The following is a 24,187-nucleotide window of genomic DNA, read 5'->3' as shown; positions in this document are numbered from 1 at the left end:
GCTTTGGAGCCAAGGAGCCTTTAGAAAAACAGCGTTCAGCCTTCCCAATTTCAGCAACGGCTCCGTCCTCAAAGAGTTTGAGCCTCTCTTTGCTTCTTTGAGCCTGTACTGAGAGTCATCAGCCCCAGAGAACTGGGCAAAGCTGAGGAACTGGTTTGCACTGTGATCTGAGTGCTCACATTATGGAGGAGGAGGAGGAATTATGTCTGACTCAAACAACCTGCCAGGTATCCCAAACAGGAGTTACTCATTCCCCCTTAACCATTTCATTTCTCCAGAGGCAGAGGTGTGCAGCAAATATAGATATAACTAATACAGCCTTATTTTAGCTCACCAGATCTGTTTTTCTCCAAGGAACCCCTGCTCAGTTCAGAAGGTGGGTTGGATCTCAGAGAGAAGTTAATTGTATAACAGAGGAAACTTGTCTTCTGAGTGCAGGCTTAATTTGGAATGGATGAAACCAGTGAGCCAGAGGGATTGTCAGAAGAAAATGGGTGGTGTGTGATTAAAGCAGTTGGATGCTTCTGCTGGATAATTGAATTCTTGTCTTGCCTCTGTAACAGAGTTGCCGTGTGATGTTAAGCAAATTGTTTTTCTTAGATGGTCATTAATTGGGTGTTTCATTCTGGTGCCTGATGGGAGAGATCTCAGGTGTGATTTGCTTGAGGGCTTTGCTTTTTCTGTGAATTCAGAAGTTGTTGCATAACATTATTTTGAACAATCAGATTCTTTTAGTTTCAAAGAGGGAACCCAAAATTATTCAGAATTTAAAGTGCTCTCTGTTACAATAACAATTAAGAAAACTGAAGGAGTGGTCTTGAGTAAGCAGTAACTATCCTATGGATTGGGAAAAAACGTGTCCTTTGGGAAAACATCATAGGGTTAAGCTGGGATTGTAATACAAATGCAGAGTGAACCAATTTAGGCTCAGCACTGTCTGTAACTGATGTTCTTAAATCATGTGCTTGACTTTTCTATCAGAAAGTGCTTTTTAAATGCGAGCTGATACATAAACTTAACTTCAAACCAAACAAACAACAGCCCTCAAGGTTAACTGAAGTGCAGTGTCATCAGTGCAGGAGGAAACAAGATACTTCTTTCCAGCTTTATGGAGGAGAAACTCGTAGCCATGAAAATCCATCCTGCCTGGTGCAGATGAGGCTGGAATACTTGGCATAAGGTCTTTTCAGTGGATTTTTAGTCTCAGTTCAGCACATTACGAGTTGGATCCTCGTTATATGGCCTCTTAGTTGGGCACCTGAGCCCCAGCCTGGAGTGTGGCTTTCTGCTCCCAGTGGGAAGGCTGCTGGCATTGCTATGGGAGGAAAGGGAACCTCTGGAATCATGTGGCATCTGCCTTGGCAGCATGCCCCTGAGGCAATTGTGTGGGAGGGAAGGGTGGCCAGGACATGGCATTTGCTCTCAGAAGCAGCACGGATTTAGCCACGGGTTTTATTGGAACTTTTAGAGCTATTTCTGCTGGGCAGCTGTTTGAGGACGTTGCTGATTGGAAGCCAAGCAGCTCTGGGAAATGAAGCTTGCAGGAAAATACACGTGGAGCATTGCAGTCACTCATGATTTGGGATAACCAGGCCTCACACTCAAGGGGGAGCTTAATCACCCTCTCCCCCCTCTTCTGGAGTTTGTCAATCCTGTATCTTTCTAACCTGTTCTTACACCTTCCCAGGACACCCTCTCCAAAAGATGTAAACTTACTCCAGCACACCACAGTCCTTATTTTAGACTGGTTTTGCCCTTGATGCCATGTTGAAATTGATCTTGCTGAAGTGCTTTTGTAGCTTCTTGCACTTAGGTGTAGATTTACTTCTTGTAGCAGCTTTCTGCATTTGTGACTTTTGGCAGATTCCTCCTTGGTCATTGTTCTTCTGCAGCCCTGACTCCTTTAAACTTTCTTCCTAGAACCTGGTTTTCAGATGACTAAATCTTTTTTTTAGTGCTTTCCTCCTATGTTTCTAATTGATACAGGGCATCCCAAAGTGAGTGCCTTGTTGTAGAGGAGACTTACAAGCCTTGATAACAGCAGGAATACTTGATTTATTTGAAGATCCTGCTCCTTCTTTGTGCACTTTCTATGCATTTGCCAGTTTTACAATAGGATGATAATTGATCTCTTAACTCCTAGGTGCATTTTCACAGAGCCTCTGCATCTGTTTTGTATCGCTGATTTTTCCTGTTGGTGTTGATTTGCACTTGGCCCTAATGAAACGCACCTTGATCCATCATTTTAAACTGGATTTGGTGGAAAAACAGTTAGGAAGGCTGTCTGCTCCATGCTGTCAGTCTGTCTGAGCGTGGTCTAAGGCCTGTGGGCTCAGTGATCCTGCCCTGTCCTGCCAAGCAGGTTATGACTGAAAACCCAGAATAGTGCTGCCCCAGGGCACACTTGAATCACTCCTGATTCACAGCTCCATTTTCATGTCAAACCACTGATGGCCACCCACAGAAAAGTTATTTGACCTGTTTGCCTTTCCCTGTTGGTTTAATCTGGGTGATGCCTTGATAATTTGCCTTTAAATATCATATAAAAGCATCAGAATTCCTATGAAAGTTAGAATGGACAATGTCCATTGCCAAGTCCCATCCATAGGACCTGCTGCCTATAAAAGAAATCAGATTGATGTGATACAACTTGTTGTTGCCAAACTCACGTTGGCTGCTACTCGTCACCTTCTCCACTCCTTCGTGCTTTCAAATTGTCTGTGTTCCCATTTTTTTCTTGAAATGAAACCCATGGATATGTAATTCCTGGCTGTTCTTTCCACTCCTTTCCTGAATGTATTTATCCTGGTTCTTCCCCCCCTCTTCTCTCCTTTGGGCTGTGTGCTGAAAAGACACAGGAGACACAAGATTCCAAGCCTTTAAGAAATCAGCTCATTCCTTACAGGAACATGAAAAGGGACTAAGCTTTGCTACTCTGGGGGTGACTGAAAACAGCAACTGGGGCAGAGGAAGACAATGGTCACCATCTGTCAGTGAGATATTAAGGGAGAATAAATCCATGAATGTGTTACTTCAAATGTTTGTACTCATGATTCTGATGTGCCCAAAGAAGTTTTATTTTTAATTAAAGAGATTCTGCCCTAAGTTTGTGATATCAGCTTCTCTGGCAGTTCAGAAAGGTTGATACCATTGGAAACGTGGAATGTTTTGGGTTGGAAGGGACCTTAAAGACCATCCAGTTCCAACCCCCTGCCATGGGCAGGGATGCCACCCACTAGATCAGATTGCTCAGGGCCCCATCCAGCCTGGCCTTGAACGCTTCCTGGGATCCAGAACTTCTCTGGGCAGAGCTTTCTCTGTGTTCAAGAAGTTCATGCTGCACTCCAGCAGTTTCCCTGTTTCTGTGCTATCTAATCCCTGCCTGCTGAGCCTGTACCACGTTAATCCCTGGGAATGTTACTGCGTGGAAGGGGCTCTTCCTTCTGCTCTGTGATACCTGCCAAAGAGGCAAAAAATTATATGTAAAAAAATGAGATTTTTAGAGCTCTCAGTCAAGTACCTTTCATTGCATCAACACTGCTCTAATTCTAGGAAAAACCATCGGACTTGTGCCAAGCTGACAAATTGTATTGCTCATGTGAAAGTGCCTGCTGCTGTTATTCATGTGTATGGCACAGCAGTTCTGAGCACTGTGCAGAGAAAACACAGCAACTTTAAAGCCACTTGGACTTCTATGAATCTTTTGGGGTTTTTTCCTGTGTGGTTAATAACACTTTTTTTCTTTCTTTCTCCTTTCACCTCTTCTGCAGTTTCAGCTTCTTGCCTCAGCATTATTTAAGTCTGGCTCGGATTTCACGACTCTTGGTGAGTATTGTGTGTCAGAGGAATTATATGATGTTCCATTTGATAATTGCTGTTAGTTTCTACTGGATTTTATATCAAATATTGTAGTTCCTATGAACATTGTAGGCCCTTTTTCATTTTGAATATGCAAAGTGCCACTACCCAGACATTTGAGAGGTTATTTATAATGACCAGTGTCCAATGCCTCGAGCCCATATTTAAAACATCTGTCAACATCAGTGGTTTTAAACCAGTGCCTCCCGGGATCATTTTGTGTGTCTTATTACATCTGATCCTTCACTGTTACCCAAGTAAACAGAAGCTTTGGTCAGAATAAAGCACCTCCTGTCATGTCACTTTGGAATCTCACAGCATGGCTACAGCTCTGTTTGCTGTGATAACTGCAATTCCTGGAGTAGTTTGGTTCGCCCTGTTCTTTGCAGAACGAGTTCTTTGGGCAGAATGTCAAGAGCGAAGAAAACAGTGGCGTTGAAAGGGCTGGAAACAGGAGGGCTGAGCCAAAGCCATGATTTGTTTCGCTCCTCTGTCCAGTTAACTCTTTTACAGAGCTCAGAGATTAATCCTGGGAGAGCTATAGGAAGGCTGTAGGCACAACTTACATCCTTGTAGTGCTGGGTTGTCCTCACGTTACGGAGCTCTCGCGAAGAGTTTGGACGACTTCAGTTTTTTATGGAGGCAGAATTCCCAACGTAAAAAATTTTAGGAAGGTAAAAGCCCATGCACTGTCTGCCCTGCTGGATGAGGAAGCTCTGCTGAGCTGGCGTGGTTTGGAAGACATCTAGTTGATCCCGTGAAATTAATTTTGTTTTTAAAGAAAGAAAACAGATGTTTCAAAAAAGTTGCATTTTTCGTAGAGTCACAGAATGGTTTGGGCTGGAAGGGACTTTCAAGTTCATCTCATTCCAGCCCCCTGCCATGGGCAGGGACACCTTCCACTAGACCAGGTTGCTCCAAGCCCTGTCCAATCTGGCCTTGAATATTCCCAGGGATGGGGCATCCACAGTTTCTCTGTGCAACCTGTGCCAGTCTTTCACCACCCTCAAAACCTTTCCCTGGTTTTAAGTGTTGTAGAAGATGAATTAGTTGTTGAATCAATTCAGTACTTTTATCCAGAGTTTGGCTTTACAGATAGGATACACATGTCAAGCAGTGTTTCTAAGATAAAACAAAAAACCCCAGCCCTCCTTGATTTGATTAACTTGGTTGACTTTGATTAACTGAAGAGTGTGTTCACTGAATTAAAAAGCATTCCTTGGAGATACCAGCGATAGAAGTAACACAGAGCAGAGGAAATCATTGTGTGCCTACCCTATTGTTCTTGCTGTTGATGGTTTTAAGTGTGATGATTTGGATAAACAATGCAGACCAAACCCTCCCCTCTTGGGAGGCAGCACTTCAGAAGCCCAGTTTGCAAAGCTCCCTTGTGCCAAGATGCAGCCAAGGTCTCCTGTGCAACTCCAGTGAGTAAATACCTGACTTGGGACTCCTACCCATCAGCAGGACTTGTCTCAAGGAAAACTCCAAGCAATCCAAGGAGCAGTTCTGGTTATGGCAGTGAAGATAACGAGGAAGGCCCGAGGACAGAAGAAATGAGGCACCAAATAAAAATAGCTACACAGATTTTGTTTTCTGGGACATGAGAGCAGCCCCCTGAGAACTCCATTTCTTCAGGGCTGTCAATGAGCTTGACAGGCATTTGCTTATTACTTTTTATGGCATTTTGATGGCAGTGCTGGCTGGGGGTGACGTGATCTGTGTGTGTATGTGCACACAGCAGTGGGATGGAGGGCTGGCAGCCTTGTTAGTGGAGGCAGAAGTAGCAAACTGTTAACATCGATCCCAGGTGTACAACTGGCCTGTTCCACTGAGCATTTAGAATAGTGAGAACTGACTCAATTTCCCTTTTTCTTCCTTCCCCAGGATTTTCAGATGTTGACCACACGTATGCCCAGAGAACTCAGCTGTTTGACACACTAGTCAACTTCTTTCCAGACAACATGACCCCTCCTAAAGGCAACCTGGTGGACCTCATCACGCTGTAACGGAGCAATCACTGGACACGTGGAAGAGGAAAAAAAGCATCCATTTTCAGTATTTTAATTTTTTTACTGCATTGATTGACTGCTGGGATGAAGTTAATATAGTAACCCCTAGGTGTTTGAAAGGGGTTTTATACTTGTATGGTGAATCCCTGGAGCTTTTCCCTTGGAGTAGGTTAATAAAATGTAACTGACGTACTTCTGACTAAATATATATATTTTTTCTGACTTTGGATTTTGAGTTAGCAAATGTAAGATGAAAAGGTGGGGGGAAAAGAAAAAAAAAATAAAACCCAGTCATGTAGTGATCTTTTTGCCTGTGGGGGAAAATTGAGATTTGTGAGTTGTCTGGGATTAAAGATGATGGGTTTTATTTTGGGTTTCCTGAGGAAGAGGGGGGAGAAGTTTTTCTTTCCTCATCTGTATCTCATGATGTTATTGCTTTATGCTACAACTCCATCCTCAGCAGCTGAATAACTTGCTGGCAGGACACTGGCACACGTTGAGGTAAAAGTAATTTATGTCTTGAGTCTTGTAATCTTGTGTCTTGGGGAGGCGAGCGCATGTTACAAAGCGTCTGTCTCCTCGCCCCAGAATCAAGCTGACAGTCGTGTCTAACTGCATCTGAGACTCGATCTAAGCTGAATACCTACATCCCTCTCTTCTGTTCTCTGGAGCCTTCCACTTAAACCTGGCAGGCAAGTGGGAACCTCAGAGAAACCGCTGGAAAGCGGGAGCGCAGCCGTCAGCTGTACGGGCCTCTTTTCAGGGATCGCTCTCTGCTGCTGTGCTCTTCTACTGGGAAACCACAGGGGTCCTCGGCGAGCCCGGCAGAACTGGGTCTTCCACCACACCCCCCCCCAGACCTCTGCAACCTGACCCCGGGTTGGGTGTAGGATTTCTGAAGCAGATAGTCTTCGTTTCCATGTGCTTCTGTGTGCGTTTGTCCGTGTGTCCGTGTGCAGAGCGTTGCTCCCAGCAGCTTGTCTCTTCCCATGCAGTGCAGCTCACTCATCAGTGCATTTTAGACCTAAATCTGAATGTGAGGAGGCCTTCTTAGCATAAATCTCTTTGAAAGCTAACTGATGCATATGTATAGAAAATATATTCTGCCTCCTCCCTGAAAGCCTTCTTTATACACACTGTAAGGGCTTGGTGCTGCACTGTGAAGTGGAATGAAGGACACGCGTACCCAGCACTAGAAACTGTGCATTTGGTGTCAGTGAGTGTTCAGTACACACTGGCAGATGTAAATATTTATATGAGACTGCAAAGCTTTATGTCCAGCAATGTTCATGCCAGCTGGGTATCGTTGCTGCACCCGCTGAGGCCTCGTGGCCCCTGTTGAACCTGATGGAAAATCCTTTGTGTTGCAAAGATGGACTCTTGAAATAAAGAGTTGGTCAAGTGTCTTTTTCAGAGCTCGAGTGTCTGCTTGCTTTGATTGCATTGTATTGCCTCTTTATCATGTTCTTTGTGTGACTTTTGTAGTCCTGCTACGTTAGAAATAAATTTAAAAAAACCTCATAACTAATGTTTAATCACTTAGAAAGGAACAATATGTCAGAGGCCGGGCTTTGCTTGTCTTCAGGGAGGACTGTACAAATGCAGTGTTTTTAACCTGTCACTTGAGACTGTTCAGACATTGTACACTTCAGTGGATGGCAAATCACATGTCTGGGGAAGACTCTACTCAGTGAAGGAAATGAAATCTGATGAAATCATTTCTTTGGAACGTGGCAGGTTTTTTTCCCAGTGATGTGGAAAGTTTTACGTTACTGCTGGGCTTCATGATGTGCTACCTGTGCTGAGGCTTTGTTAACTAATTAGAGTTTATACAGTACAAATGTAGATCACAGAGGAGTATTCCAGCTGAGGTGTTGCTTCCATTGAGATTGAACTGATCACTTTAAATGCAACCAGCCAAAATGCTGCAGCCCTCTAGTACGTAAAATTTGAGTGCTGTTGTGCTCCCTTATCACTTGATCTCATTGCCTGTGTGTCCTCCAGCTTCAGTCAGATATTAAATGCTTTTTGTGACAGTTCTCTAATCAGCCGGGCTCTTCATAAATTTTTATGTGTGTCCACCTTGGATGACCACATGTGAAACCAAAAGATAGATGTAGCTGGAGCACACAGGAGAAGTTTAGGATTGCCAAAAGCTGCGAATGGCGTTGGTGGTGAACAGTGCATGGTGTCAGGTCTGATTTGTGTCACAGAAATTCGATCCAAGCTCGTAGTCCTCTGCGTGGGGGGTGCCTGTGAAGCCTGGCAGCCTTTGTAGCACCGTGTGAATCGATGGTTTGTCGGAGTTGCTTCTGCAGGACTGACAGTCCCAGCTAACGAGGGCCCTTCAGGATGATCAAATATTGACCTGCCTTTATCCCGGGCGGATCGATGTGGGCTCACACCAGTGCAGTTCATGGATGGCAGCTGGTGATTAACCAGCAGAAAATATTTGCTCAGCCTCTGAGTATTTGTTGAGCAGCAGAGGCACCGTGTGGCCAGAGAGGTTAAGCCAAAGGAAAGGCTTCTTGTGGCTTTGCCAAGGGTCTTTCCTTCTCCTGTGTCCTTAAAGCTAGGAATCAAAATTCAATGATTTTTTTGCATTGGTGTGCACTGCACTGCCTGATTTTAAAACCAAATCAAAAATTCTTGGGCAGTGAAGTACAAGTTTCCTTTCAAAATCAGCCATGGATTTAATTGCATGCAGATCTTTAAAGGTACTGGTGATATTCCCAGAAAGCATTAGATGTGCTCATTACAGAAATCCCGAAGTACAAATAGAAAAGAAACCCACTGCATCTGAAAACAGCCACCTGAAAGTGTTTCACAGCCCAGTGCATGCCAGGTTTATAAATACACAAGCTGTGCGTGAGAAGCCTTCAAACCTCACCATCACTGCTTGCAGGCTGTGTCTGAGACTGCTTTTTAGCTTAGGCAAGACAAACATACTCTATTTGCCTCTACCTTAGGTTATAAGGTGACTTTGTGTATGAACTTGACACCACATAATCTTTGCACTACAGTAGTTTTATCTGTAAATTCCGTGTTAACTTGTAAATAAGGTATTGCAGAGGAAGGCGTCGTTCCTTCTCAGAGAGGGACTCATTCACGAGGACTGGGGTCTTTAAAGCCAAAGTTGCAAGGTTCTGGTAGGTCTTTTAAAGCTGGAGGAAGTCAGGGTGGGATAAACTTGATGCAGACATCCAGACTTCAGTCCTGTTTTAGCTTTTTTAATATCCTTTGAGACCCATGAGTTTGGTTCTTCACTGACAGTGGCCGTTGCAGTATCATTCAGTAGATCATCTCTTTGGAAAACAGGAAGTTATTCTTTATGTTGTTCCTGTTCAGTGACACATGTTCTTAGAGAAATTGAGCCCTACAGAACTGATTTTTTTGGTCACTTGGATTAGGTAGAATTGAGTTTGTTAATGTTTGTTTTATACAACACCTCCAAGTAGTCACAAGGTAGAAGTTCTTAAGAGTTCTCCCAAAATGACCTCTCCAAGCAAGTGCTGCTCTTACAACATAACCCAGAATGTTTTCATGTGGCAGAAGGACAGAGGATAAAAGTTAGGAGACCTTAGCCACCTTCTTGCCATGTTTTTTTGAGGATCTCATTGATTAATATTGATCCCAGGGAGGCCTGAAGGGTGATGCAGAGTGTTCACTGAAATTAATTGTAGTTTTTATCTTCTGTCTCTTTTAAGGATATTTGTGATGTGTTTGTTCTTATCATCTCTTCCTTTTGCTGTGTATAATGAGGAAGGAGAACTTTGTCTTGGAAAAGTTCAGTTTGCCCTTTCCCTGGATGGCATCTTGTATGTGTAGTTAAGGTAGTCAGATCCAGTTGTGTGAATAAACATCTGGAATTTGGTTTTTGTTTGCCCAGGATGGCTCTGTGTGAACACAAGAATGTCCTACCTAGCTCAGGGATCAGGATGAAGCTTCCTACCAGAACATCAGGTTAGCAGAATCTTACTCTAAATTTGGAAAAATCAGTCTGGGAACACCCAATTGGAAAAGCTTTTCTAAGGTAGAGCCTTGTGCAGTGACAACTAGAGTGAAAGTAGGGAATTTTCCTTAAGAGCATAGCAAAGCTTCCCTTTGTGAATTGGAGTGACAGGGTTAAATGAAATTGTTGAAACTTTTTTAGTCATTGATTATAACAACTTAGCCTGGAAATTTGTGATTTAATGACTGAAATGTAATGATCGAGGTGTCTGTAAGCAAATTAATTGGACCCACCTATTTGCAGGAAGGTGGCAGAGGGGTGGGGCTGGTGGCCAGGGAATGCCACAGCCTCATCCGTGTGTTCCTTTAATTGGCAACCACGAGTGTCCGAGTCTCCATTAGCCGTGTCTTCTTCCAGAAGAGACTCCTTCCAAAGCCGAGTAACAAGTCTGGAAGATTGTTTTCCATAGGGCTTTGTGGAACAGCTGTTTTCTGAATCATTTTCCTGATGTGTGCAAATTTTTCAAAGGGAGTTTTTTTGTGTGTGACGGAGTCATACGTTGATCTGGCCCTGCCGTGCCAACCTGCACTGGGGAGTGAGGGATTCAGAGCAGTGCCCTGAGCAACACTTGGAAACTCGTTTTGCTGCTCTTACTGTGAAAATGATGAGCATCCGTGCTGCTTGTTTCAAATGCAGGAGAGTAACACAAATATTATTAGTTTTCTTGCTGCCTCCTGTATTTCAGAATTGAGAAAGAAACACTTTTGTAGAGCTCATCAAGTGAAGCTTGTAGTTTGAATTACTTCTGTGCAGGCAGTAGTTCTGTGGATGGAACGCTGCGCCACTTCTGGGGAAAATGGCAAAAAATCATTAGATACGATTCCATTCAGTCCCTTTGTTTTTACAAGTGGAAAAATGTCTTGTGAAACCTTGAGTCCCCGTGTATGCTTTGAATTTTAGCTTATTAGTTGGCTCGGAGTTAAGGAATGTTTGGCTATTGTCAAGTGAAGTCCTGACAGTAAAAGCAGTTCATGTTATGTCTCTGGAAGTGCTTGTGTTGTTTTATAGCTGTATTTATTACAGAAACAGAGGTGGGCCCAGTTAAAAATTAAAATTATTGGTGTTTTGATTTAGGGAGAAGATTATAGAAACTCTGAGCTTGGCCTATTTTAATAACTACATGTGATAATTTGGAAATGGGTCTTATTTTGTGAAAGGAGAGTTTAAGAACAACTATATGACTTGTTCTTGGTCTAGATTGTAGTAGTATATAAGCTGTAAATAGTGTTGAAATGTAAATGTTCTGTCAGATGCTTGTTAGTGTATCTAAAACTCCTGTGGGAATGGGAGACCTGATCATATCCTGTCATGGAAAAGGTTATACTGGAAATGATTCGAGTTGTGGTAATGGCTTATAGGCAAAATCCCTGTTTTACTGAAAGCCTCTATTATAATGAAAAGTTGGAGTGGAAAAAGTAGGTTTACTGTACTGGAACCATGATAACAGTCCATGGCTCAGCGCTTGGATCAATTGACTCCAGATGCTTTTGTCTGTAGGCAGTGGATCCAAATGTGGTTTTGGAGTGGAAGCCAGTTAATGACCTGCTTATTGCTGTTGGAGAGTCCCCCAGGAGAACCTCGCAGGGAATGCCAGCAGGTATCCTTTTGGCATTCCTGGCAGAGGTCAGAGAACTGGCTGGAGTTTGGGATTATCCACGTGTGCTTTGGTTATATATGTGAACCTGTTTGCGTGGGTTGGAAGTAATTCCAGCTGTATGGCTGAGGTGTGGAGATCTGCAAGGCAGCGTCTTCCCCAGACACATATCCTGAAGGTAACACATTGCTGCTGTCTCCTTTGCTTTCATGGACTGGATTTGATAGGGATGAACTCCAGGCACTTGCTGTGACCCAAATTCAGTGCTCTGCTTCCAAGCCACTCGCTGGAGCTGCTGTCAGTGGATCACCTGGGTACCCTGAAATCTTAATTTATACTTGGTGCAGACAGAACTATATGTTGTCCTGGCTTCCAGCTGTTTGCTGTGTCAGCACAGCTTTTACTAATGACCTGGAGACTGTCAGAAATCAGTCGACTGTTCAGCTCCAGCATGGCATCACAGTTCATTCCTGAAAACAGGAATGTGAGTGAAAACTGGCTCTGTCTGCTTAGATTTTTTGGTTTGCTATTAATTTGAAAGGAAAATATTATCACGAGCAGATATGATGGTGAAAGCATGGTTCCTTGGCTATTCCCCCATTTACTCTGACTTTTCTTTCCCTGTGTGGCTTTTCACTGCTGTTAAAATGCCTTCAGACTTCCCTGAGTTTAATGGATACCAGATGAAGAATTAGAGGTTAGAGCTGTGTGGTGGTTATTGAGGCAGCAGTTTCTCCATGTCACATCATCCTCCAGTTGCTTCCTTTGCAAAACTCCTTCCTGCTGCCTCTGAGACAGTCAGGGAGGATCCTTGTGATCTACATTGTTCTTTCCAGGGATGTTTTTCATTCTGGGTGAGGACAGGGAAGCGTGGGAGCTGATTTCCCACTGCAGCATGATTTACTTGTGCCCCTCCATGACCCCAAATTCAGTGCTGTCATAAGCCTTCCCTCCTGTCTCAGGGTTTGTTTTTCTTGGCCCCAAGAGGGTGGTAGTTGTTCAACAGAAGAAAAAGGGTGATGAGACCAACCCTCAAGTTGTCCGAGGTTCCTGGACCTGCTTTCATCACCCCAAATCTTTCACTGGTGGAGGCAAGCAGCTGGTATTGGGGTGGGGGTTTGGTTTATTCCTGCAGTGTAGCAGGGCAGGGGGAATGGGAAGAGAAAGATGCTTAGGGATAATACAGCAGTGGCTCATGTGAGTAGGTGTGTAAGATGTGGTCTGTCTTTGTGGAAGGACTTTGAAGACTCTTTAACAAGTAGTTCTGCTGTTTACACCTGATTTTTTCATGTAAGCTGGATTCCCTGGCTCTTTTTCCAGTGGAAGTGATGCAATACCAGGATCTTGGAGTCCTGGAGCTTCACCTTGAGCTTGGCCCCCTCCACCCCAAGGACACCAGAGAGACTCATACAGATTTTACTCTCTCCCCAGTCCCTCCACAGTGATGTCAAGGAAGCCAGATGGGCTTAACCCTGCTCCCACAGCCCAGAGGTGGTACAGCACCATTAGCTCTGGCTGCCTTAAGAGATTGTTAAAACCTAAACGTGTTCTGAGCTTTCTAATGAAAGCTGCCAGTGAGATTAAGGGAGATCAGGTGCTTTTTAATTAATGTGGTGGGGGGAGGCCAGACCACAACAGTGGCTCCGGTGGTTGCAGTCATCTCCACATCCCAAATGCCAGCAGATAGGTTTTTCTCCCCAGTGATAAGAAAATACACTTTAAATATCCTGACTTAGTAACCAAGGGATTCAATCAATTACTCAGTGTTTCACTAAATAGAGAAGTGCTGCAGCATGTGAACAGGGTCTGTTCCTTAAAGAAACCACTTAGAGGCTGAAAAGTTTTTTGGGTTGGTTTTTTGGGGTTTTTTTGGTGGGTTTTTTTTTGAGGTTTTGACAAAAAATTCAGCTCTTAGGGAGAAAATGGAAAACTATTGTGTTGCTGACTTGGTTTCCTCTCTTGTCTGCCGTGGTCCCCAGGAATGCAAACTTGCAGTGGTGAGGGAATATTGCCTTCATCTCTCCCTCATCATTCCTATCCCTCCTCCCCTCCCTCCCATTGATGTTTAGATGTGTGAAACACTTTTCACTTCAGAAGCTGCTGTGCTGGGTATTGAAAAAGAAAACAAGCCCCTTGTTATTAGTAGCTGTTACTATTTGCCAGAGCTGTATTTTCTGCTCTCTTCCAGCACACCCTCCTCCACAGCAGGAAATGAGGGGACGGTGGAGAGACCATAAACCAGAGAAATGAGCTTAATTATACAAACAAATGTGTTTATGGGAGTCTTGAGTCTTGGAGGCCCCGAACTGCACAGACCACTTTGCTGAGGGGCAGAGAATCAAAGTCTGCGGGCTCATTCCCTGTTAATTGGAGATGACATTCCCATCCTTGTGGGGCTGGTGGTGGTGTGCATTTTGTGTATTCAGATGCTGAGATGCACCGTGTCTCATTTTGGAGTACTGAGCTTTGTTAAACCTTCTCCCTTTGGAACTGTTGCCATGATCCGTCTTGGGTGAGTTGGTAGCATAGACAGGATCTGGAAAGCTTGGGATCAAACAGCAGTGAGCTGGCTGGGCACCATCACCTGGCTGGGGTGGGTCTTTTGGCTGTTTGTTGAGCTGTTGCTTCTACTCTGATGGTAGCAATGTACTCTGTGGTGGTTTGTTTGTCTGGACTTTCAGTGTTCATTAGCTCGTCCTCTACTCCCGTGTGTGGTCCCTGAAAGCTGGTTATCTCTACATAGTGCTGGAAGTGTGAGTGTCCACTCCCTGTCCACAGTTTGGCCCTTTTTGTTCTGTTTTGGCAGCCAGCTTGAAGCATTTGCCTCTCTACAGCAATCCTGCAGCCTCTGGTGTCTGTCTGAATTCCCGTTGGTGTCTGTCCTGCAGTTGTTGTCTCAGACACCTGAGCACAGGAGAGCTGAGCTGAGGGGTGTGGACAGCCTTGGGCTAGGAAGGAGCATCTCTGGGGTGATGAACACTGTGAGCTGCTCATGTGTTTCAATAGGCAAGTTAAATATATTGACTAGTCCTGTGTTGATCCCATGGTGGTTACAGGAATCATTCCTGGGCTCTGGTGATTCCCCATCTCGCCCTTTTCTTTACGGATGATCTTTGTTCAGCCCGGAGTGTTAATTTTCTTCCTTGGCATAAATCATCTTTGATGATTTCTGGGTTGGTGTGTGAGCCCCATGCTGTACATAAATGAATGAGTGACACGAGGAATATCTACCAATGTAGTTATGTTGTATGTAATGTACATAAGGAGAGAATGTATTTTGTTCATTTTTTTCTTAATAAAAATGTATATGCCAGCAAGGGTGTTTATTTAAGGTCTGTTTGTTCACATATTACTTCTGAGAATGGAAAAATGTCCGTGAAGGTCTTGTAGTGGTGGAGAAATTGTGAAACCAGTGGTGCGTTATGTCTGGCCTTGTTCCCTGACATCACTGGTGAGCAGAGTCAGTATCCCATAAATCCAGTGTGTTCCTAACATTTACAACAACTTTTATTGAGGAGGAACACGGAGTTAGAATATAGGCTGCTGCAAACCACTGATTTTTAATATTTGACTTAAACCAAAATCCTTTTTTTTTTTTCTTCTTTACATGAGCAGAAACTTAACCTGGAACAAAATGTTTTATTTTGGGCACTTGAAGGCAAATAGAGATGAACTGCCCACGCTGCTGCTGCTGCCCTCGAGTGATGCCATTCCTGGCTTACAGATGTGAGGTTTGACTCCCTCCTCCACAGCCTGACCTGAGAGTGAGGAGAGGCTGCAGACCAGGACTGAGTTGGGATGTAATGCAGAAATAAGGATGAGCTCCCTCTCCCTTCCCTCCGTGAGCCTGAAGGCACCCACAGCTCAAACAAGTGCTCTGGCTGTGGTGGGGCTGCCCTCACTCACATCAACCCAGCATCCCACCCCTCTGAGTCATCTGTTTTATAAATTAAGATAGGTTTTCCACCACTATCATACTTACTCCTGCATGGAAAAAATACGAGTTTTTCCATGGCTGGCTACCATGAAGGTCTGGGTTGGTTTTGCTCCTGCTGGTTCAGTGCCTTCCCATATAACATCTGCAGAGCAGAAGGTTGTGGCTCTGGAGCACAAGCCCTGCCCACCCCCTTCTCACTCAGCCAAGAAACGAGTCTTTTACATAAGAATGTTTATTGACAGAAATACATGATGCTTTCAAAATATATTTGTAGGAAAATGCAAGAATAATCTCTACAATCCAGTTCCTCAGTAAATTCCAGTGTAAATCAGACTCCTGTCCCCGTGAGAGATGCTGCTACACAGTACATAAGAGCTCTAGTATATGTGCAAGGTTCAACAGGTAGCCACCTTGGGAATTAGGTTTTCCTTCTCCAGTCCCTTATGGATTATGACTTCTGTGTGTCTTCTGTAGGCAACAGTCACAGTTTCAACCTCATCAGTTGGGTCATGGCACTGAGAGCGGGAGATAAAATGGTCCTAAAGTATTTACACGTTCCTTGTGAATCTGAAAATAGAAAAGTCTCTTGCAAGGACCTCTGAGCTGCTTGTAAAACTCTCTCCCAAAGGTAAGAGCAATAATCTCTTTGTACAACGTGTCAGATGTTAAAGCTGTTCTGGGGGAGAGAAGAGGAGCGTGGGGAAGGGAGGAGGGGCAGGGAGGGAGGAAATGCCTTTATTTATTATTTTTGGTCTAACAATTATGGCTACAGCTACAAAGGGAAGGGTTAAGGCCAAAGATGCTCATTGCTGCATTTCCTACCTGATTTTTTTTTTGTTTTCCAAAAAGAATGTTCTCAACATAAAAAAAAAAAAAAAAGGTACTGTTTTCTTTTCCTGTGGAAATAGTTCTTTAAATAGGGGAAGGAAAATCTACTATAAAATATTAGTGGTTTAAAAATATGGTGTCTGGAAAAATAAATAAATGTACAATTCCTATTCAAATATAAATCACTATAAGCACTTGCTGAGCAGTTCACTGGTCTCTGCTCGGAAAGATTTAAGGTTACTTGATCTCAAGCCTTTGTAGGGTTCTTCTGGAAAGTCTTTGGACCTGATTCATTAAAGCACTTCAGCATCTCTTTGCTGGGAAGGGGGAATCTTTAGGCACATGCCAAAGCCCAACTGCCTGGAGATGCCCTGCCAGGGGTGTCCTCATGGAACACCAGCCCCTGCGACCACGGCGTTGCTGCTGCCCCATGTTTTTGCTGTATTTGTTGTCTGGGAAGGACAGAAAGGTGAGGTCACCGACCTGCTGCTCGTCTCTCAGGGCAGCTGGGAAGCCAAGACACTCATGGAAGCTATTGTGGATACCCAGACCAGTTCTCTGAGCCTTGTGGCCACGTTACTGAGCTGAACTTGATGCTGCCAGAGCAGGGACAAAGCCGTGGCGCAGGGTTACCTGGGTGAGAGGTGTTTTCCTGCTTCGTGTCAAATTCTGATGCCCTACCAGGCTGGCCTTTAGCTTTTCCTTTCTTTCTTTCTTTTTTTTTTTTTGGTATTTATTTTAACTTTTATTTCCCCTCCCCTCCAAAATGACTTCCCCATAGTGCAGTGCACAGGTAAGTGAGGTGTGCAGGATACATCGCTAATGAATAGCAGGAATATTTACATACAAAAATAGAAAGGTTTTGAACACTTCAGACTCTGCCCTTCAGTGCAGGAGAGAAGGGGGAAGAGCCTCTTGTGTCTTCTGCCTGTCCTGGGGCTGAGAGAACCACCCCGACCCTCTCTTTCCTGAGTACTCCCGAGGACCAACTCGACCTGATTTCTCCAAGCTTCCCATTGCTTGGCTCTGCTTTTCCCCTCATTCAGGGCAGCCATGGGAGCGGATCCCAGTCGTGGCAGAGCCCGAAGGAAATCTCCCTGTTGTGCATGTGATGAGTGCACAGTTGATGGCAAACGGGAGAGGGAGGGCAGTGCTTGGACACTGCTCTTCTCTGCAGCTCCTCTGGTTTGCAGGGGGCTTGGGACAACCACCGTCCTCCTGGTGGGAAGTGTGCTCACCCAAGTGACCTTCTGGTTCTCTCCTCTCTTTCCTGTGTGCTGGAGGATGGATCCCTGACTCTGCCAGGGCTGAGCTGCTTCACCAGCACCAGTGCAAAGGTGTGAAACTCTCCCCATCCTTTTAGAGCCACTCAGGAGCTGTGATGGGGAGCAGAAAACCAGAAACAACCTTAGTCCAGCCATGGGTTTCTTTTCCCCTCTACAGACTTCAGCAGAGGGAGACCTGGATGACAAACCAAGGGCTGCAGGACAAAGCTCAGTCCCAACCTTGCTGCTGTGCTGGAAGTTGCTTTGCAGGTCTCTGTTGTTTTACTGGCTCGTGAGGAAGAGCTTCAGAGCTTGGGCTGAGCTTACAAACCTCAAGGGGAGGAAACACCAAGGGCTCTACAGGTGGAAAACCCTGAATGCCACCAGGCTGCCTGGCTTGTTCTTCTGCTGCTCCTTTACCTCTTCTGCTGCTCCTTTACCTCTTCTGCTGCTCAGGCAGGAAAACATGAGCACAAAAATCACAAACCACGGTGGGGCACATCACCCACGGTCTCCTGCAGGATGGGTGAAGGCCATGAGGTGCTGCTGCATAATTCCTGGAAGGCAACTGACCTTTCTGTAGGGAAATGCAGCACCAGAGGTGGCCTCCTGCACCACGAAACCCCCAACATTATGCCTGGCATCGCTCTTGATCTCCACACCCTTCCCACGAGGGACGAACTCAAGGAATTACTCCTTTTCCTCTCCTTCCCTATCTCATTCAGTCAATACAAGAAGCTGCTGCACCCGTCTTGGTCTCCACGTGGGTGCAGGATCTGTTCCACAGCCCTGGGTGACAGGGCTGAGCATCACTTGGCACTGCTGCATCCCTCCCATCCTGCTGGGTCCGGATGCATCCACCTGCCCACGGCACAGCGAGGGGCTCTTGTGCGTTTTAGCCGGCAGTTTCTGGGGAAAGGATGGAAACTGGATTCAAAAAGAATGGGTTTTTCCACCTTTTTCCACTCCATACCTGGGTGTTGGGGAGGGCAGGGTGATGACTAAACAGAGGGGTTTTTGAGCTGTAGTTGCCAGCTGCTGGTTTGCTGTTGGATTTTCTCCCTCTCCCATCCTGTTTGCTTTGTTTCTCTTCAGTTTTGAGTCTCTCGGTAGCTGCAGGACGTGGTTGGCGTGGTCGGACGTGGGATGGGAGGAGACACCAGCAGCTCTTCAGGAGCAAAGCCACCCTGTTTGCCCATGGCTGTTCAGTTCTGGTGTGGTAGGTGGGTGGGGGGTGGAGGATGCTTGCCTTGATGTGGCCACCAAAGTGTCTTGACTTGATATGCCCCAGAGGTGTCTTACGCCCCTTCCTCTTCCGTCCTGCAACCCACGTGGTGGCACAAGGGGCCATGATTAGTTCATTAAGGGATTTTCTGGGTTTTTTTGGGGGGGGGGATTTTGCCTTATTTTGGAGCTGTGTGTGCGTGTGTAGAAGGATTAAGGGGTTTTTTGGGGGAGAGTGGTGGTCGTTTTTTGCTTGATCGTGTTCTGCACCCTATAAATGCGTGTCCTCCTCCTCCTCCAGGTCCTCCTTCATGAGGGTGTCGAGAGGAACGATCCAGCTGTCTCCCAGCTCACCGTTGAGGTTCACCTTCTTCTCCTGCATTTCGGAGGAGGTCTCCATCACCTCCAGCGTGGGGTTGTCATGGTAGCCGTTCTCCATGGTCTGCAGCTCCTCGGTCAGGCGCTGCTACGAGAAAAGAAAACCCATAAACCCCACTGGAAAACACCTTGGCCACGCTGTGAGTGTCACCTCAGGGCTGTCACCCCCCAGGCAGCCGTGACAGTTGCCCCTATAGCTTTATATAACTACACATAGAGACTTTCACAGTGAGATTGAGGCTGGGGGGCAGCGAGGGGATAGCATGGAGCTGGCAAGAGAGAGACTCTGCTAATGATGGGAGGGAGGAAAGAGCAGCCAGAGACATGTGGAAAACCTCCAGGAGCAGCTGCCAGCTTCAGCTTGGTCCACTCAGGACCTTGGGAAGAGGTTGAGTATTGCTGCCTTGCCCCAACCCTGCATCCCAACTCCTGCCTGCCTAACTCAACTCTGCTCTTCCTCTCCCCTTTCTCCCACCTTGTCCCTTTTTAGCTGTTTTATTATTATTCTCCTCCTTGACCCAGGGGCAGCTCCCACCTTGCAGAAGGTGCTGGCTCTTGCCCCTCCCTAAGCATCATCCCTCCTCATCCTGGAGCTCAGTGGAAACCAAGCAGGGAATGATGGAATCAAGCACTTGATCACCCTGGTCCTTTGATGTGCTTCAGGCTCCGACTCAGCCCTTCATCCCCTGGCAGACCCCCAGCCTACCCTAATTTTGCATCCACTTGGGCTCCTTCATCCTTGTCCTTCCCTAGAGGGATTCAGTGGGGAACTGTAGTCCTTGGTCAGCCCTTTTTGGGACAGCAGGGCTCTTAGTGGGTCCTTCATCCCCATCCTTCCCTGGAAGGATTCAGTGGGGAACTGCAATCCTTAGTGAGCCCTCTCTGGGGAATGTAAAGCTCTCAGTGGGCACCCCTGTTAAAATCTGCCTCGATTTACAGCTCGATCTATTACAGTGCTCCTAGTAAATGTCAGGAGACAGGCGTGGGAGGGAATCCATGGAGAAGGAAAGGGATGATGAAGGAAAACTGCAGGGCTTGGCACTGGCAGAGGGGCTGCAGAGGCGCTGCTGGGGGTCCCCTGGGTCGCTCATGGCAGGGGAGATGTGGGCAGGGACGGTGGGGTGGAAAGCAGAGGACACACCTGGGCTCTCCCAGGGGCTGCTTCCCTGTGGGATTGCTGGTCCAGCCCCCAGAATGATGGATGGATGCTCGGGCAGCGCTTTCTCCCGCCGTGGCAAGGCACCCCCTGGCCATGCAGCAAGGGCAAGGGGGATTTTAAGCTGGGCTTTTAGTAGGCTTTAGTCCTGTTAAAAGCTACTGGACCCTACCAAGCGCCGGAGGTGAGAGCTGGGGGTGTTATGGATGCAGCTCCCGCCCCTCCGACCCCTGTGTTGGAACTCACATTAAAGATCAGGGCCACATGTCCATCATCAAACCCGGGGAGATCAGGGTGGATGTGCTGGGTATTTCCAAGGGAAAACAACAGAGGGAGGAGGGGAGGGAAGGTTGGAGAAAAAAAAAAAAGTAAAATAAAAAAAAAAACTTTCAAATCATTTTTGGAAACGAAGCAGGAGGAAAATAAAATAAACCACCCAAAAACAAAGCCAGGAAGGAGAAATGTGTTTGATTTTCGGAACTCGCATCCCTTGCTTTGGTGGCGCTGCTTTACCCGGTGCCTGGTGGGAATTTACCTCCGGAACATCCAACTGGGACTGGTACCTGTTCCTCTGCACCAGGATATTTGAGGGACACACATTCCCATCGCTAAAAATACCCTCTTTCTACCTGTTTTTTGAGCAATATGGGGCAAGAGTTGTTATACTGCTCCCTGTCCCTGCTGGGATGTTTTTCACCCCAGCCAGGGAGATTTCATCCAAGGGATGATGAAACCCCAGGGGGACCACACTGCAGGTCAAGCATCTCTTGAGGTCCTGCATCCTCCCCCATTTTTTTCTCAAAAAATCAAGCCTTGTAAGTACAGGCAATTCTGATGCTGGTGTTGGTTTGCTCTTCCCTGCCTCCTGTGTTCACCTCCTTTACACTGCAAGTATCTAAAGCAAAGGCTGCCTTATCCCTGTGGGGCAAAGTTTGGGATCCCTGAGGAAGGATGAACTGGTTTGGGGGGAAATGACTTGAAGTAGGATGCAGGGGTTTGCTTCTTCATTGGGAGGATGGTTTACCCTGATTACATAATTTGATTTTATCATTATTTTTTTTCCTCCCTTTCTGTTTTTCTCTGTTCTGGAGCTGAATCCTCAGCAAGAGCAGCTGGGACCAATGAAAACCTTGGTGCTGGTGCCGCAGGGTGTGGGAATGGCCAGTCCTTGCAGGTGGATGCTGCACTAAAATCACCTAAAATTGCTTCCTGAGATAAAAATTACATTATTTTCATTTTCCATGTCCTGTTCTTCCTTAAATCCTGCTGCTGCTGCTCTGAGGTTTGGCCCTGGCCCAGCTCTTGCAAAGGCTGAGCTGTGCAGGGTTGATGCCCTCCTGTGGACGTTCTCCTTCCTCCCTCCCGCCCTGCACACAGCCTCGAGCTCCCTGGCACCCCTGGGAAGGCATCGAGGTGATTCTGGGCACCCACTATTCATAAAAGTATTTCAAGAATTTTTTTTGGGGGGGTATAGGTGGTTTTGGAGGGGGGTTTTGGGTTGAGAAAGCCTTTCTTGTCAAAATTATGACCCAAGGGTGCTGCCCAGCTGTGCTGTGCCCTGGATGGCAGCAGGGATGGGTGCCCAGCCTCTCCTATTCCTGCTTTTCATCCTGGCTCCTTTCCCCCCTCAAAGAAGCAGCTCCTGCCCCTCAGGAGCACCCACAGCACTTGGGCATCCCTTGAGCAAAGGTGGTGCCCACTGGGCGAGCCAGGATGTCTCCACCAGCAGAGACGGCAACACTGGTGATCCTCATCTCCTGAGGGGGATGAAAAGGTCCCGGGATACCCGTCCCACCCCCTGCCACCTCACCTGGTCCTTCTTCTGGGAGAAGCGCTGGTGGCAGCAGCCGTAGATGGCGGCGATGAGCAGCAGGGAGCCGGCCAGGGTGACGATGGTGATGATCAGGGGGGTGCTGAACTCGTCGATTATCGCCTCCCTCTCCATCTTGTCGTTGGTGACGTTGGCGATGCCGATGCCCAGCTGCCACCACACAAGGGACAGGTCAGGCCCTGGAGCCACCCACCCACCGACGCACCTCGGGGTGCCATGGGGAAGCTGTGCCCTGAGCAGGGACACACTCACCTGCTCTAACTTGTCCTTCCTCTCCAGCTCCTCAAGGATGTTTTCAGGGTGCAAAGGGACTGGGGGGAGAAAGAGGCTGCAATGAGCACAAGGCAGGGGGGGCGAGGTTGTGCCACCATCCCCTGGTCCGTGGGGTGATCCTCTTTCTGGAGATGTGTGGTCATGAAGCCAACCCTTTTAGGTTCTTCACAGCCAGACAAGGAGCCAGGATCTCTTGGAAGGGGGACAACCCCCAGTCCCCACCATCCCCCAGCCCCAGGAGGTTCTGGGCATCTCCAGTGGGTGATTTATGAGCAAGGCCAATGAGGGACTGTTACCAGCTCCTTCAGGCCATGCCAGAGCAGTGCAGGATTAGTCCCCAGTGCCTGGCTGCCTTGCCTCAGGTCAGATGCTGGAGGCTGGACTCCCCACCTAATGCCTGGTTAGGTTGCCCTGATGATGAGGAAGGGAGGGATGGAGCTCAGGCCTTCCTCCCCTTCGTGTTACAGCAGCAGGATGTCTCCATCTGCCTGGCACCCTGGTCCTAAAGCAACACTTGGGCATCCCAGGGCTGAGATGGATTTCCCCAAAGGGCTGTGACATGGGCAAGAAACTCCCCTCTGTGGTCCCTTAGGAAAGGATTTGAACTGGGCACTGGATTTTAACCACTTGGGAGGAATTTTTCATCCTGGAGACTGGTTTCCCGCCTTTAGGCATCGTGGATGGGAGAGGGATCTGGTGCCTTCCTTGGAGAGAAAATCTCATTTCTGGTGTCTTCTGAGCCAATGGGATGGGGCAGCCCGAGGAACGGAGCCCCTTGGCCAAGCTCCACCAGACCTGAGGGTTCTGCCAAGCCTCCACCTGCATCCCCATGCCAGGGTCCCCAGTGCCAGTCCCATCCAGTCCCACTCCGGGCAGGAGGGTGGGGTCATACTCACGGTGCAGGACCACCTGCACATCCCAGCGCTGGGACTGTGGCTCGTGGGACAGCAGTGTCACCGTGCAGCCCTCCCTGCTGGCGTTGAACGTGTGCCGGCCCGTCGAGCACAAGCTCTCGAAGAAGGAGACGTTGGCGCTCGCCGTCCTCCACTCGGCCTGTGGGGACAACGAGGGTCAGCACTGTCCCCCCACCCAGGGACTGCCCAGGAACACCTCACCCCTTCAGCAGCGATGGGAGATGTCCCATCTTTTAAGAATGACCCCTCCAAGGGAAGACTGGATGTGGCACTCAGTGCCATGGTCTAGTCGACACGGTGGTGTTTGGTCACAGGTTGGACTCAGTTACTTCAGGGGTCTTTTCCAACCGAATTCTCTCTGTGATTCTGTGATCTTCCCTCATCCCTTTGCACTGCCCGGCTGCTGCCGGCCCTCCCAGGGAACAGGAAAAGTTTAAAAGTAGTTTCTTTACAAGAAGCCGAGCTCTTGGCTGCGGTTCCTCACCGGGGCCCTGCACCAGCCTTATCTGCGAGCCGCAGCCTTTGGCGTTACAGGAATAGCAGGTCCCTGAGGGAAGCAGGGCGGGGTGGCTGGGGAGGCTGAGGGGCCACAGTGGGAGCAGGGCAGGGCTGTGCAGCCCCACTTTTCCCCCACAGGCATCTTCAGCTGTTCTGCCACCTGCATTTCTACCATCTGTCCCCACCAACATGGGTCCCTGTCCTCCTTAGAGCTTCCCGACTGCTCCATGGGGAAGAGCAAGAGACAGTGTTTTGCTTCTGGATAGAATCACAGAATGGATCACAGAATGGTTTGGGTTGGAAGGGACCTTATAAATCATTTAGTTCCATGCCCTTGTCATGGGTAGGGACATTTTTCACTAGACCAAGTTGCTCCAAGTCCCATCCAACCAGGCAGTGAACACTTC

The 24,187-nt window shown here is 47.2% G+C and overlaps 2 protein-coding genes across 4 annotated transcripts in view; one reads left to right on the top strand and one right to left on the bottom strand.

The window, feature by feature from the left end:
* The window catches only part of MKLN1 (muskelin 1), a 93,769-nt gene extending 87,689 nt beyond the window's left edge, over nt 1-6,080 (top strand). Inside the window, exons 17-18 of the mRNA XM_027702476.1 lie at nt 3,771-3,825; nt 5,746-6,080. Coding sequence (XP_027558277.1) covers nt 3,771-3,825; nt 5,746-5,867 — 177 coding nt within the window. The 3' untranslated portion in view covers nt 5,868-6,080. The remainder of the gene's footprint in view (nt 1-3,770; nt 3,826-5,745) is intronic.
* A 9,547-nt stretch (nt 6,081-15,627) lies between these two features.
* PODXL (podocalyxin like) overlaps nt 15,628-24,187 on the bottom strand; it is a 46,981-nt gene continuing 38,421 nt past the window's right edge. The window contains exons 5-9 of one of the 3 annotated variants that reach the window (XM_027702469.1): nt 23,265-23,421; nt 22,348-22,406; nt 22,075-22,245; nt 20,511-20,567; nt 15,628-19,196 (exon numbers count right to left, since the gene is read on the bottom strand). In XM_027702469.1, the coding sequence (XP_027558270.1) occupies nt 19,002-19,196; nt 20,511-20,567; nt 22,075-22,245; nt 22,348-22,406; nt 23,265-23,421 (639 nt within the window). In that variant the 3' untranslated portion in view covers nt 15,628-19,001. The remainder of the gene's footprint in view (nt 19,197-20,510; nt 20,568-22,074; nt 22,246-22,347; nt 22,407-23,264; nt 23,422-24,187) is intronic. The other 2 variants (XM_027702470.1, XM_027702471.1) reach the window with 2 other exon arrangements.

The sequence above is a fragment of the Neopelma chrysocephalum genome, unplaced genomic scaffold, assembly GCF_003984885.1.
Source record: "Neopelma chrysocephalum unplaced genomic scaffold, ASM398488v2 Primary Assembly neopelma1_187, whole genome shotgun sequence".
Lineage (NCBI taxonomy): Eukaryota > Metazoa > Chordata > Aves > Passeriformes > Pipridae > Neopelma > Neopelma chrysocephalum.
This window is presented reverse-complemented; position numbering and strand designations above follow the sequence as displayed.